The 19,420-nt window shown below is 67.0% G+C and overlaps 3 protein-coding genes across 3 annotated transcripts; 1 reads left to right on the top strand and 2 right to left on the bottom strand.

Moving 5' to 3' along the window:
• Positions 1-4: 4 nt before the first annotated feature.
• LOC136048183 (protein FAM171A2-like) lies at positions 5-2,194 on the top strand (the record flags this gene model as incomplete). The annotated part of the gene is given in 8 exon segments (XM_065735668.1): positions 5-23; positions 26-83; positions 647-1,020; positions 1,178-1,393; positions 1,396-1,594; positions 1,596-1,692; positions 1,694-1,878; positions 2,132-2,194. Coding segments are annotated over 8 exon segments (1,203 nt in total), but the record flags the coding sequence as incomplete, so codon positions are not given.
• A 133-nt stretch (positions 2,195-2,327) lies between these two features.
• Positions 2,328-4,068, bottom strand: GRN (granulin precursor). Its single transcript, XM_065735667.1, is given in 6 exon segments — positions 2,328-2,433; positions 2,911-2,946; positions 2,948-3,139; positions 3,364-3,422; positions 3,425-3,460; positions 3,627-4,068. Coding segments are annotated over 6 exon segments (849 nt in total). The 3' UTR covers positions 2,328-2,349.
• A 3,639-nt stretch (positions 4,069-7,707) lies between these two features.
• On the bottom strand, positions 7,708-10,298 carry TMEM98 (transmembrane protein 98). The gene is given in 7 exon segments (XM_065735665.1): positions 7,708-7,909; positions 8,029-8,044; positions 8,047-8,087; positions 8,375-8,490; positions 9,340-9,373; positions 9,484-9,606; positions 10,171-10,298. Coding segments are annotated over 7 exon segments (651 nt in total). The 5' UTR covers positions 10,290-10,298.
• Positions 10,299-19,420: the final 9,122 nt, after the last annotated feature.

Genomic DNA, 19,420 nt, shown 5'->3' with positions numbered 1-19,420 from the left:
CCACACCGTGTTCCTGCTCAGCATCCTGGCGCGCTGGCGCTGCTCGTGCTCACGCTGCTCTGCCTCCTCATCTACTACTGCAGGTCAGCACCGCCCCACAGCACCGCCCCACAGCACCGCCCCACAGCACCGCCCCACAGCACCGCCCCATAGCATCGCCCCACAGCACCGCCCCACTGCCCACAGCACCGCCCCACAGCTGTGGGGCCGCTCTCCATTCTGGCTCACACGGCGCTGCTCACACACATCCCATCGTTGTGGGGTCCACCGCTTCCCAGCTCTCAGACATCCCATAATTTGCCACGGTGCCACCAACCCTGCCTGCCCCACACTTGGCTATGGGGCCAGCACTCCCGGCTGCCCTATAGCTGATGGTGGGTCCCCACGTGCCCTATAGCTGACGGTGGGTCCCCACGTGCCCTATAGCTGCGGTGGGTCCCCACGTGCCCTATAGCTGACGGTGGGTCCCCACGTGCCCTATAGCTGATGGTGGGTCCCCACGTGCCCTATAGCTGACGGTGGGGCCAGCAAACCCGAGCACCGTACAGCTGAGCATGGGCCCACCACCCCCACGTGCCCCATATCCGTCAGCGTCGCCCCACATCCGTGGGTCGCGCTCCCCACGCCGGCCGCGCTGTCCCCGCAGGCGCCGCTGTCTGAAGCCGCGGCCGCAGCCGCGCAAGTTCCCGTCGGCGCTGGATCCGCCGCGTCGCGATCAGTCCACGTCGGTGTCACAGCTGCACCTCCTGTGCAGCGCCCACGGGGACACCGCGTCCTCGGGGGGGGACACGGAGCCGCGCAGCCCCGCCCTCACATGCGACGTTTCCCGCGAGGACTTCTTCAGATCGGCGCTGCCCTCCGGCCCCACGGCGCGGCGCTGCCGACCCCGGGAGGACTGCGCCGTGCCTGTCCCCGGTGACGGCCCCCCCGCCGCCCCCCACGGGGCCGAGGTGCCACCGTCCGACCCACTGCCACCACCGCCACCACCGCCCCCGCGGCCTCCGTCTATAGGGCCGGCAGTGGGGCCGGCAGTGGGGTCAACGATGGGGCCAACGATGGGGTCAGCAATGGGGCCGCCAATGGGGTCAGCAGTGGGGGTCAGCTATGGGATCAGCTATGGGGCCAGCTATGGGGTCAGCTATGGGGCCAGCTATGGGGCCATCAATGGGGCCAGCTATGGGGCCAGCTGTGGGGCCAGCTGTGGGGCCGCCGGGGCCGCTGATCCTGTGCGGAGCGCTGGAGGGTCCCCAGGAGGACGTGTACCGCGGAGTGGTGCCCACGCTGCTCATCCCCGCGCGGTACATGCGCCTCGAGGGGGCGGCCGAGGGGACCCCCCCCCTGGAGGGGGCGCACCCCACGGGGGGCGGCGCTCCCGCGGCGGCGGGCCGCGTCCCAGAGCGGCGGGGGGGGGCGCGGCCGGGGGGGCCCCCGTGGCCATCCCGGTGCTGCTCAACGAGTCGGCCGTGGCTCAGCTCAGCGGGGAGCTGCACGCGTTGGCCGAGCAGAAGTTGGTGGCCCCACGCGCGTGGTTCGTGTCCCTGGACGGGCGCGCGTCCCACGTCCGCCATTCCTACATCGACCTCCAGGGCGGAGACGGAGCCCCCCCCGCCCCGCCCCCGCCCGCCCCCCACGCGCGGAGGACCCCCGTCCCCCGAGGACAGCGCCCTGGCCCCGCTGCTCGGGGGTCCCCCACGCGGGACGGAGAGGGGCGGGGGGCGGCGGGAGCGGCTGCAGCAGCGGCTCCGAACCGCCGCGGGACTCCCCGAGCAGCGCCGAGGACGACGCGGCCGAAGTGGGAGAGGGCGGCGACGATGGGGGCGACCGCAAAAGCCCCTGGGAGAGGCGGGAGGAGCGGCCGCTCATGGGCTTCAGCGTCACGTGAGTGCGGGCGGCCACACCCCCACCCCCCCCACCCCCACCCCCCCCACCCCACCCCCCCAGCCCCATCAACCCCACCCCAACCCCCCCTCCCCCACACCCCCAACCCCAACCCCCCCCCCACCGCCCCCAACCCCCCCTCCCCCACACCCCCCAACCCCACCCACCCCACCCCCCCCAACCCCCTTAACCCCCCCACTAACGGGCCCCCCACTGCGCCCCTATTAACGCGACCCCATTTGTGTCCCCACAGGACGGGGGGGTCCGGCACTGCCCCCCGCGCCGGCGGTGCCCCCAAGCTGCCATAGGGGCGGGGTGGGGGGGCGGACCCCCCCGTGGATTTTAGATACTGTTAATATATAAAATCCCACTGACAGCGCCGCCTCCGCCCCTCCTTCCCCCCCCCAAATAAGGAACCCTTTGGGTTTCCCTCCAAACCCTTTATTGGGGGGGGGCGCGGCGCGGGGGGGGTCACAGCTTCTCGCAGCTCTGCGTGGCCACGTTGCACGTGTAGCCCTGGGGGCAGCAGTGCTGGTGGTCCTTACAGCACACGGCCTGGGGGGGGGGGGGGGAGGGGGGTTGGGGGCGTCGCGACCCCACTGCCACCGCCCCACTGCCCAAATGGGGGGGGGTACCCCCGAAAATGGGGACACCTCAACGTGCCCCCCAACCCCCAACCGCCCGCCCCACCCCAATGAGTCCCCCCCACCCCAAATCCCTCCCCCCCAATCCCAATGAGTTCCCCCAGGGCCACCCGACCCCACCCCCCAACCCCACTGCCCCCCCAACCCCACTGCCCCCCCGCTTCCCCATGGGACCCCACATTTCCCCCCCCCCCCGAGGATGGGGGCACAAAGCGGTGGGGCAGCGATGGGGGGGGGTCCCCACGTCCCCTCCCGTCCCCAACCCCACATCTGTCTGCCCCCAAACCCCCCTCACCCCACCTCCCCCCCCCCCCGGGAGAACCAGCCCGACCCCAACCCCCCCAACCCATTCTCCCCCCCGCACCACGTGACACCCCCCCCCCCCCACCTGCTCCAGGGGGCAGCACCCCCAGGCGCCCCCCCCCCATCCTGCAGCACGTGCTCCCGTCGGGACAGCTCGTGGTGTCGTCGCAGCGCACGTCGCCCCCCCGACCCCACAGCGCCGGGGTCTTCCTGAGCCAGGGCACGCGCGCCCCCCCCGGGAGGCACGCCCCCCCCTCGGGGTCACAGCTGTAGCCCTGGGGGCAGCAGTGGGTGCGGTCGGGGCAGCACACGGCCTGGGGGGGGGGGGGGATTCAGCACCGACCCCATAGCGGGGGCTGCCCCCCCCCCCCCCCCACGGCCCCTTCGGGGGTACCGGGACACCCGACCCCACCCCACATAGGACACGGGCTCGTCACCCCGTCCCACGCGGGGACGCCCGCCCACGTCCCACGGCGCGTCGGCGTCGGTGCCCCCCCCACCCCCACCCCCGCCCCTCCCCCCCCCGCCCCTCCCCCACCTGCCGCAGGGGGCAGCAGCCCACCCCCCCCGCGCTCAGCCTGCAGCACGTGTTCCCGTCGGGCAGCTCAGCTCCGCGTCACAGCGCACGTCACCAACTGCGGGGACACGGGTGGCACTGAGGGCACGCGGCGTGGGGACGGCGTGGGGACGCGGAGACCATCCCCACTGCCGGGACGTGGGGACACAGGGACACGGGGACAGCGCGGGGACGGGATGCGCTGCGGGGACGCGGGGATATGGGGACGCGTGGCCGCGCCGTACCCGCAGTGGGGCTGCGCTGCGTCTTCCACGCGGGGAACGCGGCGGCCGTGGGCGTTTCTCCCGTGGGTGCCACGCAGCGGCCGCGCTCAACATCGCACGCGGCGCCGCGGGGACAGCACTGAGCAGCGCCGGGACAGCACTGCGCCTGAGGGCGGCACGGCACCGCGTCAGCACCGCCCCACTGCGCCCCATAGCAGCGCCGTACCGCCCCATAGCAGTCCCGCACCGCCCCATAACAGCCCCACAGCGCCCCATAGCAGCCCCGCACCGCCCCATAGCAGTCCCGCACCGCCCCATAACAGCCCCACAGCGCCCCATAGCAGCCCCGCACCGCCCCATAGCAGCCCCACAGCGCCCCATAGCAGCCCCACAGCGCCCATAGCAGCCCCGCACCGCCCCATAGCAGCCCCACAGCGCCCCATAGCAGTCCCGCACACCCCATAGCAGTCCCGCACCGCCCCATAACAGCCCCACAGCGCCCCATAGCAGCCCCGCACCGCCCCATAGCAGCCCCACAGCGCCCCATAGCAGTCCCGCACCGCTCCATAACAGCCCCACACCGCCCCATAACAGCCCCGCACCGCCCCATAGCAGCCCCGCACCGCCCCACAGCAGTCCCACACCGCCCCACAGCAGCTCCTCACCGCCCCATAGCAGCCCCGCACCGCCCCATAGCAGCCCCGCACCGCCCCATAGCAGCCCCGCACCGCCCCATAGCAGTCCCGCACCGCCCCACAGCAGTCCCGCACCGCCCCATAGCAGCCCCGCACCGCCCCGCACGGCCCTAAACCAACCCACACCGCCCCGCCCCATATCGCCCCGCCCCGCCCCTCGTGGCCCCGCCCCGCACCTGCGCACTGGGCAGCACGCTCCGGAGCCGCAGAGCGCCGCCCCGCGGGGGCACTCGGAAGCGCCGCTCGGACACAGCAGCGCCGCCGCGATCAGAACGGAGCGCAGCGCCGGAACCGCTCCCGGGACCGCGGGCATCTGCAGCACCGCCCCATAGCACCGCCCCATAGCGACACAGCCCCGCCCCATAGCGACACAGCACCGCCCCATAGAGACACAGCACCGCCCCATAGAGACACAGCACCGCCCCATAGCGACACAGCCCCGCCCCATAGCGACACAGCACCGCCCCATAGCGACACAGCACCGCCCCATAGAGACACAGCACCGCCCCATAGAGACACAGCACCGCCCCATAGCACCGCCCCATAGCGACACAGCACCGCCCCATAGAGACACAGCACCGCCCCATAGCGACACAGCACCGCCCATAGAGACACAGCACCGCCCCATAGCGACACAGCACCGCCCCATAGCACCGCCCCATAGCGACACAGCACCGCCCACAGCACCGCCCCATAGCGACACAGCACCGCCCCATAGAGACACAGCACCGCCCCATAGCGACACAGCACCGCCTCATAGCAACACAGCACCGCCCCACGGCCCCGCCCCATAGGGACACAGCCCCGCCCCTTTCGGTTTCGGGTGGGAAACAACAGAGCTCCCCCAACCCCATAACACCCCCACCCCATAGCTCCCCCACCCCAGAGCTCCCCCACCCCATAACACCCCCACCCCATAGCTCCCCCACCCCATAGCTCCCCCACCCCAGAGCTCCCCCACCCCATAACACCCCACCCCATAGCTCCCCCACCCCAGAGCTCCCCCACCCCAGAGCTCCCCCACCCCATAACACCCCCACCCCATAGCTCCCCCACCCCATAGCTCCCCCACCCCAGAGCTCCCCCACCCCAGAGCTCCCCCACCCCATAACACCCCCATCCCAGAGCTCCCCCACGCCAACACCCTCTGACCCCATAACATCCCCTATGCCATAGGTGCCCCCATCCCATAGTTTCCCCCACTCCATAGCTCCTCCCAACCCCATCAATCCCCACCCCACAGCCCTCCCCCCATAGCACCCCCCCCACAGCACCCCCCCCACCACAAGCCCTCCCAATCCCACAGCACCCCCACCCCACAGCAACCCCTGCTTTTAGGCCCCCCCTCTGGCCCTATAGTGCCCCCTGCTGCTCTATGGCTGCTGCCCCCCCCAGACAAACCGGTCCGGTGGGGGCAAAGTCCTACGGGGGGGCCCTAAAGGCACAGGGGATCTGAGCGCCGGGGGGGGTGGAGGGGGGGCCCTGTGAGGGAATGGGGGGGTGCTCCTAAGAGACAAATGGGGGGGTCCTAAAAAGTGTGGGTTGGGGGGGGACCCTAAATGACATGGGGGGGTCCTAAAAGACGTGGGGGGGGGGGTCCCATAAAGGCGGGGGGGGCCTAAAAAGCCACGGGGGGGGAGGGGGATGGGAGGAGCCATGGGGGGCACTCATAGCCCCGCCCCCCCCCCCAACTTTCACTTCCCTCCCCAATAGGAACTGTGCCCTGGGGGCGGGGGGGGCGGTACACAGTTCCCCCCCCGGTGCCCCCCGGTGCCCCCCGGCTCCACCCGGTGCCCCCACTGCCCCCCGGTGCCCCCCAGTTTATCCGCTCCCTCCCAGTTTCAAAGTCCGATTCCCAGTACCCCAGCGCCTCCCAGGCCCCATCTCCCACATCTCCCACTTCACCCAGTGCCCCCAGTGCCCCCCCGCTCCAGCCCCCGTCTGCCCCAGCCCCCCCCGTCTGCCCCAGTCAGCCCCCCCAGTGCTCCCAGCCCCCCCACCCCTCCCGCGGCCGCACCGTGCACGTTCCCGACGCTCTCCTCCTTCTACGCCCCGCCCCTTCCTTCCGCAAGCCACGCCCCCACCCTCCCCCATTGGCCCACCACGCCCCCCACTCCACTCCCATTGGCCGTAGCGCCCAGAAGGGCGGGGACGGCGAGTCACGCTCTTCCAATCACGTGCTGCGAAGCCACATGACCGCTCCCCCTCCCCCCCGCAGAGGGGGGCGCAAAGCGCCGGGACCGCCCCTCCCCCACCCCCAAAATCCCACACCGGGGAACCCCGGGGTGGGTGGGGGGGCGCTGATTTTTTGGGGGGGCCCTTTGAGATCCGCCCCTCATTGGGTCTGGGTTGGGGGGGGGGGCATTGAGAGCCCCCCAACTGCAGCGGGATTTGCCCCCCCCCCCCCCCGGAAATCCCCCACGTATGTGGGGGGGGGGCAGCGGCACCCCGGAGTCACGTGGTGTCCCCGAGGACCCACCCACGCACAGCGCTGTCACAGCGTCACCGCCTTTATTGGCACTGAGGGGCACTGTGGGGCACAGTGGGGCACTGAGGGGGGCACTGTGGGGGGCATTGATGGGGGCACTGTGGGGCACTGTGGGGCACTGTGGGGGGCACTGTGGGGCACTGTGGGGCAGTGTAGGGCACTGTGGGGGGCACTGATGGGGCAGTGTGGGGCACTGTGGGGCACTGTGGGGGGCACTGTGGGGCACTGTGGGGGGCACTGTGGGGCACTGATGGGGGCACTGTGGGGGGCACTGATGGGGGCACTGTGGGGCACTGTGGGGCACTGTGGGGGGCACTGTGGGGCACTGTGGGGCACTGTGGGGGGCACTGATGGGGGCACTGTGGGGGGCACTGTGGGGCAGTGTGGGGCACTGATGGGGGCACTGATGGGGGCACTGATGGGGGCACTGATGGGGGGCAGTGTGGGGCACTGTGGGGCACTGTGGGGCAGCGTGGGGCAGTGTGGGCACTGTGGGGCAGCGTGGGGCACTGTGGGGCAGCGTGGGGCAGTGTGGGGCAGTGTGGGGCAGCGTGGGGCAGTGTGGGGCAGTGTGGGGCAGCGTGGGGCAGTGTGGGGCAGTGTGGGGCAGCGTGGGGCAGTGTGGGCAGTGTGGGGCAGTGTGGGGCAGCGTGGGGCACTGTGGGGCACTGTGGGGCAGCATGGGGCAGTGTGGGGCACTGATGGGGGCACTGATGGGGGCAGTGTGGGCAGCGTGGGGCAGTGTGGGGCACTGCGGGGCAGTGTGGGGCAGCGTGGGGCAGTGTGGGGCACTGTGGGGCACTGCGGGTGCCATCAGTGACGGCGATGTCCTCGTGGCGCTGGCGGTGCCATCGCTGCCGGCGCCCACCCGTGCCCGGCGGCGGTGCCGTGGCCGCAGTGCCCGCAGCGCTGCTCGTGCTCAGATGGCGGAGTGCCGCTGCCCGCCCGGGGCGGCGCAGTCCCTCCCGGTGCCCGCGGTGACGGCCGCGCGCCGCAGCGCCGCCATGTGCTGCTCCGCCGCCGCCAGGGAGCGCTCCGCCCACCCGTGGTCCCCGCGCGGCGGACACGCGCTCCGGGCCAGCAGCACCAGGTGGCTGACGGACAGCAGCAGCGCCGCGGCCCTGCGGGACACGTGGGGCGTCCCCCCGTGTCACCCCGCCCCCCGTGGAGCCCACGGCCCCGTGTCACCCCGCCCCCCGTGGAGCCCACCCCCCCGCGGCCCCTCCCCCGCCGCTGTCACCTGGCGTCCAGCAGCTTGGGTCCAGCGGGGGGTACATGGACCTGACCACGTCGTCCACCCTGGGGTGGGGGTTGGGGTCGGTGACACGGGGACACGGGTGGGGCAGCGTGGGCAGTGTGGGGACAGTGTGGGGCAGTGTGGGGCAGTGTGGGGCAGTGTGGGGCAGTGTGGGGCAGTGTGGGCACTGTGGGGCAGCGTGGGGCAGCGTGGGGCAGTGTGGGCACTGTGGGGCACTGTGGGGCAGCGTGGGGCAGCGTGGGGCAGCGTGGGGCAGTGTGGGGCAGTGTGGGGCAGTGTGGGGCAGCGTGGGGCAGTGCGGGGACACGCCGCCGCGCCGCGGCCTCACCGGGGGCTGATGCGTTTGGCCACCACGATGATGTCACTGAGCCGGGACGGGGACTTCACGCGGCCGCCGGAGCCCATGGTCATGGCCACCAACTTCTCCGTCAGCGTGTGACAGATCTGCGGGCAGCGGGGACAGCAGCGGGGCAGCAGTGGGGCAGCAGTGCGGCAGCAATGGGGCAGCAGTGGGACAGCAGTGGGGCAGCAGTGGGGCAGAAATGGGGCAGCAGTGGGGCAGCAGTGGAGAGCAGTGGGCAGAAATGGGGCAGCAGTGGGGCAGAAATGGGGGCAGCAGTGGGGCAGCAGTGGGGCAGAAATGGGGCAGCAGTGGGACAGCAGTGGGGCAGCAGTGGGCAGAAGTGGGGCAGAAATGGGGCAGAAATGGGGCAGCAGTGGGGCAGAAATGGGGCAGCAGTGGGGCAGCAGTGGGCAGAAATGGGGCAGCAGTGGGACAGCAGTGGGGCAGCAGTGGGGCAGCAGTGGGGCAGAAATGGGGCAGAAGTGGGACAGCAGTGGGGCAGAAGTGGGACAGCAGTGGGGCAGCAGTGGGGCAGAAATGGGGCAGAAATGGGGCAGCAGTGGGACAGCAGTGGGGCAGAAATGGGGCAGAAGTGGGACAGCAGTGGGGCAGAAGTGGGACAGCAGTGGGGCAGAAGTGGGACAGCAGTGGGGCAGCAGTGGGGCAGAAATGGGGCAGAAATGGGGCAGCAGTGGGGCAGCAGTGGGACAGCAGTGGGGCAGCAGTGGGACAGCAGTGGGGCAGAAGTGGGACAGCAGTGGGGCAGAAGTGGGACAGCAGTGGGGCAGCAGTGGGGCAGAAATGGGGCAGAAATGGGGCAGCAGTGGGGCAGCAGTGGGACAGCAGTGGGGCAGCAGTGGGACAGCAGTGGGCAGAAGTGGGGCAGCAGTGGGGCAGCAATAATGGGGGCACTGAGACCTTGGGGGCATTGGGGGCACTGTGGCACTCACTCTGAGGATGGCGATGCAGTGCGACACCAGACCCCTGCGGACGGAGCATGTGTGAAGTGGGGCACAGCCCATGGGGGCGCCATGGGGCGGGGCGCTATGGGGCGGGGCGCTATGGGGCGGGGCGCTATGGGGCGGGGCGCTTACGGGGCGTCCTCCATCCAGTCGCCGCTGTCCATGACGGCCGCGTTGGGGATGACCACATCGTCCAACTCCAACTCCGACGGCTCCGACGGCGCCTCCGCCGCCCCAATGAGGTCCGCGATGGCTCTGGGGGCGCACGGCCCCGCGTCACGTGATACAGCGCCACAGCGCCGCCCCAACCGAGGGGGACACGGCCACAGACACCGCCATACATCCACACCCCACACCCCATACCTCACCCCACACCCCACCCCCCACCCCCACCCCATACCCCACCCCACACCCCAACCCCCACCCCGCACCCCACACCCCACACCCCACCCCATACCCCACCCCACCCCACCCCCCACCCCACACCCCACCCCATACCCCACCCCACCCCACCCCATACCCCACCCCATACCCCACCCCACCCCCACACCCCACACCCCACCCCATACCCCACACCCCACACCCCACCCCACACCCCACCCCACACCCCCCACCCCACCCCATACCCCACCCCACACCCCACCCCACACCCCACCCCACACCCCACACCCCACACCCCACCCCACACCCCACACCCCACACCCACCCCATACCCCACCCCACCCCCCACCCCACCCCCCACCCCCCACCCCACACCCCACCCCACACCCCACCCCACACCCCACGACCCCACCCCCCACGCCCCACGCCCCGCCCCACCTGCCGTCCCCACGCCGCCCGGCCCCGTGGCGGTGGCGGCACGCCAGGAGCAGCGCGAGCAGCGCCGCCAGGAACACCGCGCCCAAAGCGCCGATGGCCGCGATCACCGCCGCCTCCATTGGCGCCGCAGCGCCGCCCGCCCCGCGGGGCCGGGGGTCCTATGGGGTCCGCGAAGCGACGGCGGAGGGAGCGGGATCCCAAGAGCGGACCCCGCGGAGACGGAGAGCCCCAAATGAGCTTGGGGGGGAACCCCAAAGTCTGTCCCTACGGGGATGGGGAGGACCCCAAAACCCGTCCCTGTGGGAACCCCAAAACCCGTCCAGTGGGAACCCCAAAACCCGTCCCTATGGGAACCCCAAAACCCGTCCCTGTGGAACCCCAAAACCCGTCCCAATGGGAACCCCCAAACCCACCCCTATGGGAACCCAAAACCCATCCCTATGGGAACCCCAAAACCCATCCCTGTCCGAACCCCAAAACCCATCCCATGGGAACCCCAAAAGCCGCCCCTATAGGAACCCCAAAACCCGTCCCTATAGGAAACCAAAACCCGTCCCTGTGGGAACCCCAAAACCCACCCCTGTGGGAACCCCAAAACCCGCCCCTATGGGAACCCCAAAACCCGTCCCTGTGGGAACCCCCAAACCCACCCTATGGGAACCCCAAAACCCACCCCTATGGGAACCCCAAAACCCGTCCCTGTGGGAACCCCAAAAACCGTCCCTGTGGGAACCCCAAACCCGTCCCTGTGGGAACCCCAAAAACCGTCCCTATGGAACCCCAAAACCCGTCCCTATGGGAAACCCAAACCCGTCCCTGTGGGAACCCCAAAACCCATCTCTATAGGAACCCCAAAACCCGTCCCTGTGGGAACCCCAAAAACCGTCCCTATGGGAACCCTAAAACCCGTCCCTATGGGAACCCCAAAACCCATCCCTATAGGAACCCCCAAACCCACCCCTATGGGAACCCAAAACCCGTCCCTATGGGAACCCCAAAAGCCGCCCCTATAGGAACCCCCAAACCCGTCCCTATGGGAACCCCAAAACCCGCCCCTATAGGAACCCCAAAACCCGTCCCTGTGGGAACCCCAAAACCCGCCCCTATGGGAACCCAAAACCCGTCCCTGTGGGAACCCCAAAAACCGTCCCTATGGGAACCCAAAACCCGTCCCTATAGGAAACCCAAAACCCGTCCCTATGGGAACCCCAAAACCCGCCCCTATAGGAAACCCAAAACCCGTCCCTGTGGGAACCCCAAACCCACCCCTATGGGAACCTCTATGGGGCACCCCAATCCCGCTCCTTACGGGGACCCACAGCGCAGTCCCTATGGGGCTCAGCCCTACGTGTGTGCAGCCGGCACCGTGGGGAGGGGGGCGGGAATGGGATCGGGAACGGGAATAATGGGATCGGGAACGGGAATAGTGGGATCGGGAACGGGAATAATGGGATCAGGGCCGGGAATAATGGGATCGGGAACGGGAATAATGGGATCGGGGCCGGAATAGTGGGATCGGGGCCGGGAATAATGGGATCGGGAACGGGAATAATGGGATCGGGGCTGGGAATAATGGGATCGGGAACGGGAATAGTGGGATCGGGCTGGGAATAATGGGATCGGGGCTGGGAATAATGGGATCGGGGCCGGGAATAATGGGATCGGGAACGGGAATAATGGGACCAGGGCCGGAATAATGGATCGGGGCCGGGAATAATGGGATCGGGGCCGGGAATAGTGGGATCGGGGCCGGGAATAATGGGATCGGGGCCGGAATAATGGGATCGGGAACGGGAATAATGGGATCGGGGCCGGGAATAGTGGGATCGGGGCCGGGAATAATGGGATCGGGGCCGGGAATAATGGGATCGGGAACGGGAATAATTGGATCGGGAACGGGAATAATGGGATCGGGGCCGGGAATAATGGGATCGGGAACGGGAATAATGGGATCGGGGCCGGGAATAATGGGATCGGGAACGGGAATAATGGGATCGGGGCCGGGAATAATGGGATCGGGGCCGGGAATAATGGGATTGGGGCCGGGAATAATGGGATCGGGAACGGGAATAATGGGATCGGGGCTGGGAATAATGGGATTGGGGCCGGGAATAATGGATCGGGGCTGGGAATAATGGGATCGGGAACGGGAATAATGGGATTGGGGCTGGGAATAATGGGATTGGGCCGGGAATAATGGGATCGGGGCTGGGAATAATGGGATCGGGAACGGGAATAATGGGGTTGGGGCCGGGAATAATGGGATCGGGAACGGGAATAATGGGATCGGGGCTGGGAATAATGGGATCGGGAACGGGAATAATGGGATCGAGGCCGGGAATAGTGGGACCGGGGCCGGGAATAATGGGATCGGGGCCGGGAATAATGGGATCGAGGCCGGGAATAGTGGGACCGGGGCCAGGAATAATGGGATCGAGGCCGGGAATGGGATCGAGGCCGGGAATAATGGGACCGGGGCCGGGAATAATGGGACCGGGAACGGGAATAATGGGATCGAGGCTGGGAATAATGGGATTGGGAACGGGAATAATGGGATTGGGAACAGGAATAATGGGATCGAGGCCGGGAATAATGGGATCGGGAACGGGAATAATGGGATCGGGGCTGGGAATAATGGGATTGGGAACGGGAATAATGGGATCGGGGCCGGGAATAATGGGATCGGGAACGGAATAGTGGGATCGGGGCCGGGAATAATGGGATCGGGGCCGGGAATAATGGGATCGGGAACGGGAATAATGGGATCGGGGCCGGAATAGTGGGATCGGGGCCGGGAATAATGGGATCGGGGCCGGGAATAATGGGATCGGGGCAGGGAATAATGGGATCGGGAACGGGAATAATGGGACGGGACCGGGAATAATGGGATCGAGGCCGGGAATAGTGGATTGGGGCTGGGAATAATGGGATCAGGAAAGGGAATAATGGGATCGGGAATGGGAATAATGGGATCGGGGCCGGGAAAAATGGGATCGGGAATGGGAATAATGGGATCAGGAATGGGAATAATAGGATTGGGGGCGGGAATAATGGGATCGGGGCTGGGAATAATGGGATCGGGAACGGGAATAATGGGATCGGGGCCGGGAATAATGGGATCGGGACCGGGAATAATGGGATCGAGGCCGGGAATAGTGGGATCGAGGCCGGGAATAATGGGATCGGGGCCGGGAATAATGGGATCGGGAACGGGAATAATGGGATCGGGGCCGGGAATAGTGGGATCGGGCCGGGAATAATGGGATCGGGGCCGGGAATAATGGGATCGGGGCAGGAATAATGGATCGGGAACGGGAATAATGGGACCGGGACTGGGAATAATGGGACCGGGACCGGGAATAATGGGATCGAGGCCGGGAATAGTGGGATTGGGGCTGGGAATAATGGGATCAGGAAAGGGAATAATGGGATCGGGAATGGGAATAATGGATCGGGGCCGGGAAAAATGGGATCGGAATGGGAATAATGGGATCAGGAATGGGAATAATAGGATTGGGGGCGGGAATAATGGGATCGGGGCTGGAATAATGGGATCGGGAACGGGAATAATGGGATCGGGGCCGGGAATAATGGGATCGGGACGGGGAATAATGGGATCGAGGCCGGGAATAGTGGGATCGAGGCCGGGAATAATGGGACCGGGGTTGGGAATAATGGGATCGAGGCCGGGAATACTGGGACCGGGGCCGGGAATAGTGGGATCGAGGACGGGAATAATGGGATCGAGGCCGGGAATAATGGATCGGGAACGGGAATAATGGGACCGGGGCCGGGAATAATGGGATCGAGGCCGAGAAATAGTGGGATCGGGGCCGGGAATAATGGACCGGGACCGGGAATAATGGGATGGGGAATGGGAATAATGGGATCGGGGCTGGGAATAATGGATCGGAACGGGAATAATGGGATCGGGGCCGGGAATAATGGGATCGGGAATGGGAATAATGGGACCGGGGTTGGGAATAATGGGATCGAGGCCGGGAATACTGGGACCGGGGCCGGGAATAGTGGGATCGAGGACGGGAATAATGGGATCGAGGCCGGGAATAATGGGATCGGGAACGGGAATAATGGGACCGGGGCCGGGAATAATGGGATCGAGGCCGAGAAATAGTGGGATCGGGGCCGGGAATAATGGGATCGGGAACGGGAATAATGGGATCGGGGCTGGAATAATGGGATCAGGGCCGGGAATAATGGGATCGGGAACGGGAATAATGGGATCGGGCCGGGAATAATGGGATCGGGAACGGGAATAATGGGATCGGGGTCAGGAATAATGGGATCGGGGCCGGGAATAATGGGATCGGGGCTGGGAATAATGGGATCGGGGCCGGGAATAATGGGATCGGGGCTGGGAATAGTGGATCGAGGCCGGGAATAGTGGGACCGGGGCCGGGAATAATGGGATCGGGGCTGGGAATAATGGGATCAGGAACGGGAATAATGGGATCGGGGCCGGGAATAATGGGATCGGGAACGGGAATAATGGGATCGGGGCCAGGAATAATGGGATTGGGGCTGGGAATAATGGGATCGGGAACGCGAATAATGGGATCGGGAACGGGAATAATGGGATCGGGGCCGGGAATAATGGGATCGAGGCTGGGAATAATGGGATCAGGGCTGGGAATAATGGGATCGGGGCCGGGAATAATGGGATCGGGAACGGGAATAATGGGATCGAGGCTGGGAATAATGGGATCGAGGCTGGGAATAATGGGATCGGGGCCGGGAATAATGGGATCGGGAACGGGAATAATGGGATCGGGGCCGGGAATAATGGGATTGAGGCTGGGAATAATGGGATCGGGGCTGGGAATAATGGGATCGGGGCCGGGAATAATGGGATCGAGGCAGGGAATAGTGGGATCGGGGCCGGGAATAATGGGATCGGGAAAGGGAATAATGGGATCGGGGCTGGGAATAATGAGACCGGGACCGGGAATAATGGGATCGGGGCCGGGAATAGTGGGATTGAGGCCGGGAATAGTGGGACCGGGGCCGGGAATAGTGGGACCGGGGCTGGGAATAATGGGACCGGGACCGGGAATAATGGGATCGAGGCCGGGAATAATGGGATCAGGGCTGGGAATAATGGGATCGAGGCCGGGAATAGTGGGACCGGGGCCGGGAATAGTGGGACCGGGGCTGGGAATAATGGGATCGAGGCCGGGAATAATGGGATCGAGGCCGGGAATAGTGGGACTGGGGCCGGGAATAGTGGGACCGGGAATAGTGGGACCGGGACCGGGAATAATGGGACCGGGGCCGGGAATAATGGGACCGGGACTGGGAATAATGGGACCGGGACCGGGAATAATGGGATCGAGGCCGGGAATAGTGGGACCAGGGCCGGGAATAATGGGACCGGGACCGGGAATAATGGGATCGAGGCCGGGAATAGTGGGACCGGGACCGGGAATAATGGGATCGGGGCCGGGAATAATGGGATCTAGGCCGGGAATAATGGGATCGAGGCTGGGAATAATGGGATCGGGGCTGGGAATAATGGGATCGGCAACGGGAATAATGGGATCGGGAAAGGGAATAATGGGATCGAGGCCGGGAATAATGGGACCTGGAATAGTGGGACCGGGACCGGGAATAATGGGACCGGGACCGGGAATAATGGGATCGAGGCCGGGAATAGTGGGATCAGGGCCGGGAATAATGGGATCGGGGCGGGGAATAATGGGATCGAGGCCGGGAATAGTGGGACTGGGGCCGGGAATAATGGGACCGAGGCCATGAATAATGGGATCGAGGCCGGGAATAGTGGGACCGGGAAGAGTGGGACCGGGACCGGGACTAATGGGATCGAGGCTGGGAATAATGGGACCGGGGCTGGGAATAATGGGATCGAGGCCGGGAATAATGGGATCGAGGCCGGGAATAGTGGGACCGGGAATAGTGGGACCGGGGCTGGGAATAATGGGACTGGGGCCGGGAATAATGGGATCAAGGCCGGGAATAGTGGGACTGGGGCCGGGAATAGTGGGACCGGGACCGGGAATAATGGGATCGAGGCCGGGAATAGTGGGACCGGGAATAGTGGGACCGGGGCCGGGACTAATGGGACTGGGGCCGGGAATAATGGGATCGAGGCCGGGAATAGTGGGACTGGGGCCGGGAATAGTGGGACCGGGACCGGGAATAATGGGATTGAGGCCGGGAATAGTGGGACCGGGGCCGGGAATAGTGGGACCGGGACCGGGAATAATGGGATCGAGGCTGGGAATAATGGGACCGGGGCTGGGAATAATGGGATCGAGGCCGGGAATAATGGGATCGAGGCCGGGAATAGTGGGACCGGGAATAGTGGGACCGGGGCTGGGAATAATGGGACTGGGGCCGGGAATAATGGGATTGAGGCCGGGAATAGTGGGACCGGGGCTGGGAATAATGGGATCGAGGCCGGGAATAGTGGGACCGGGGCCGGGAATAATGGGACCGGGACTGGGAATAATGGGACCGGGACCGGGAATAATGGGATCGAGGCCGGGAATAGTGGGACCAGGGCCGGGAATAATGGGACCGGGACCGGGAATAATGGGATCGAGGCCGGGAATAGTGGGACCGGGACCGGGAATAATGGGATCGGGGCCGGGAATAATGGGATCTAGGCCGGGAATAATGGGATCGAGGCTGGGAATAATGGGATCGGGGCTGGGAATAATGGGATTGGGAACGGGAATAATGGGATCGGGAAAGGGAATAATGGGATCGAGGCCGGGAATAATGGGACCTGGAATAGTGGGACCGGGACCGGGAATAATGGGACCGGGACCGGGAATAATGGGATCGAGGCCGGGAATAGTGGGACCGGGGCCGGGAATAATGGGACCGGGACCGGGAATAATGGGATCGAGGCCGGGAATAGTGGGACCGGGGCCGGGAATAATGGGATCGGGGCCGGGAATAATGGGATCGAGGCCGGGAATAGTGGGATCAGGGCCGGGAATAATGGGATCGGGGCAGGGAATAATGGGATCGAGGCCAGGAATAGTGGGACTGGGGCCGGGAATAATGGGACCGAGGCCATGAATAATGGGATCGAGGCCGGGAATAGTGGGACCGGGAATAGTGGGACCGGGGCCGGGAATAATGGGACCGGGAATAATGGGACCGGGACCGGGAATAATGGGATCGAGGCCGGGAATAGTGGGACCGGGGCCAGGAATAATGGGACCGGGAATAATGGGACCGGGGCCGGGAATAATGGGATCGAGGCCGGGAATAATGGGACCGGGACCGGGAATAATGGGATCGGGGCCGGGAATAATGGGATCGGGGCCGGGAATGGGATTGGGGCCGGGACTAATGGGACCGGGGCCGGGAATGGGAGCGGGGCCACTTCCGCAGCGCCGCGGCGACCTTTGCACGGTGAGTACGGCGGGGGGGCCGCACCCTACAGCCCCGCGGCCCCAACCCCATTTCCCCTTCCCCCCCATTCCGCCCCTCCCCCCTTTTTTCCCCTCTTTTCCCCCATTTCTTCCCCCCCGCCCCCAATCCCACAGCGCTGTACCACTCCGCCCCATCCCCGTCCCCCCCTCCCCCACCCGGAGCAGATTTGCGGCCCCAAAGCCGATCCCGCCCCATAACCCCACGATGCCCCCAATGGAGGGAGTGGGGCGGGGGGGGGGGAAGGGGTCCTCTCCCGTTCCCGATCCTAAACCCGACCCCCCCCAAACCTGGAGCTGCGCACCGGGGGCGCCGAATGGGGTCCGTGGGATCTATGGGGCGGTGTGGGCCGGTGTGGGGCGGTGTGGGGCCGTCCTCCCCCCGCTGGCACCGCCCCCACGGCCGCGCGGAGGGGCCCACGGGGGAACCGCGGGGTCCCAAAGAGTCCCCACTGAGACACACAGACCCCATTGTGTCCCCATGTCCCTGATGACGCCCCCAATCCCCATGTCCCCTTTAGGGTTCCCGTGTCCCCGTGGATGTCCCCACGGATGTCCCCGTGGATGTCCCGTGGGTGCACACGGGAAAACCCCAATGCCAAATCCCGACGGGATGGGGACGGACTGAGAGTGTGGGGCTGAACCCCACAGAGTGGGGTGGGGTTTGGGGCCGGGGTTATAGGGCTGGGTCGGGTTTGGGGTCGGGGTCCCGGCGGTGACACGCGTGTCCCTCCCACTCCGACCCCAAAGAGGGGAGGACGTGAGACCCCACAGCCGCCGCTGCGCCCGCCCCACATCCGCCCCACAGATGGGACCCCCGAAGGGCCCCTCCCCACCGCCGGCGGCGGCGGAGGGGGGTGTGGGGCCGCCCCATAAGGGCGGAGCTGCCGCGTTTCCCTATTGACCCTTTTCCGCCTCTTTGTGCCCCATAGCGACGCTGGGGCGGCGAGGGGGGGCGCGGCGGCCCCATAGCGGCCCCATAGCGGCCCCATAGCACAGACACCGCGGGGGGCGGTCCCGGGACCCCCAGTGCCGCCTGAGGGACTGTGGGGCCGTGGCAATGGGGACAGCGCCGATCCCACGCGGCGCGTCCGACCCCAAAATGTGGGGAGTGCGCAATTCCCCCCCGCTATGGGGTGGGGACACGGAAACCCCAAAGGGAATGGGGTCACTGAACCCATAACGGGATGTGGACCCCGACCCCAAAGTTATGGGGCGCCGTGGGGTCCCCGTGTCCCTCTGCCGCCCCATTACCGCCGCCGTAGAGCGCCATATGGGGCCGCCCCATACCCGCTCCTCCGGGGCCGTGCGGTTCCCATGTCCCCGTGGGGCGGCTCCGTGACGGGACGCGCGTGGCCGTGGGTCCCGCCCCCCTCCACGGCGGCCCTATAGGGCGCAGTGGGGCCGGTCCCGGCGCGGCCCCATTTCCTCCTCTGCCCCGCGTGGGTGCGATGGGGCGGACGGGACGCGGCGCTTCTCCGCGTGGGGAGCGGCTCTGCCCCACGGCCGCGCGTGGGGGGTGGGGGGGAGCGGAGCATGGGGGGTTCAGTGGGGTCCGACCCCTCGCGGAGCTCCGTCGCCGTGGGGCGGGGGACGTCGGTTGTGGGGTTTTTCCGCAGTGGGGTTTGTTCACTCGCGGGTCTCACCTCGCGCGTGGGTTCTGGGGTCTGTGGGGCACTGTGGGGTGGGGGGAGACGAACCCGGGGGGGTTTCTCGCTCTGTGGGGTGCGATGGCGGCCCCGGATGTGGGGCGGCGCCGTGGGGGGCGCGGCGTGAAGGACCTCAATGGGGTCCGACCCTTCCAGGGGTCCCACGGCGATTCCGGG

The sequence above is a fragment of the Cyrtonyx montezumae genome, unplaced genomic scaffold (genome assembly GCF_038088225.1).
Source record: "Cyrtonyx montezumae isolate F1298 unplaced genomic scaffold, pur_monq_1.0 scaffold_196, whole genome shotgun sequence".
NCBI lineage: Eukaryota > Metazoa > Chordata > Aves > Galliformes > Odontophoridae > Cyrtonyx > Cyrtonyx montezumae.
Note: the sequence above shows the minus strand (reverse complement) of the source record. Positions and strands in the feature narration are given on the sequence as shown.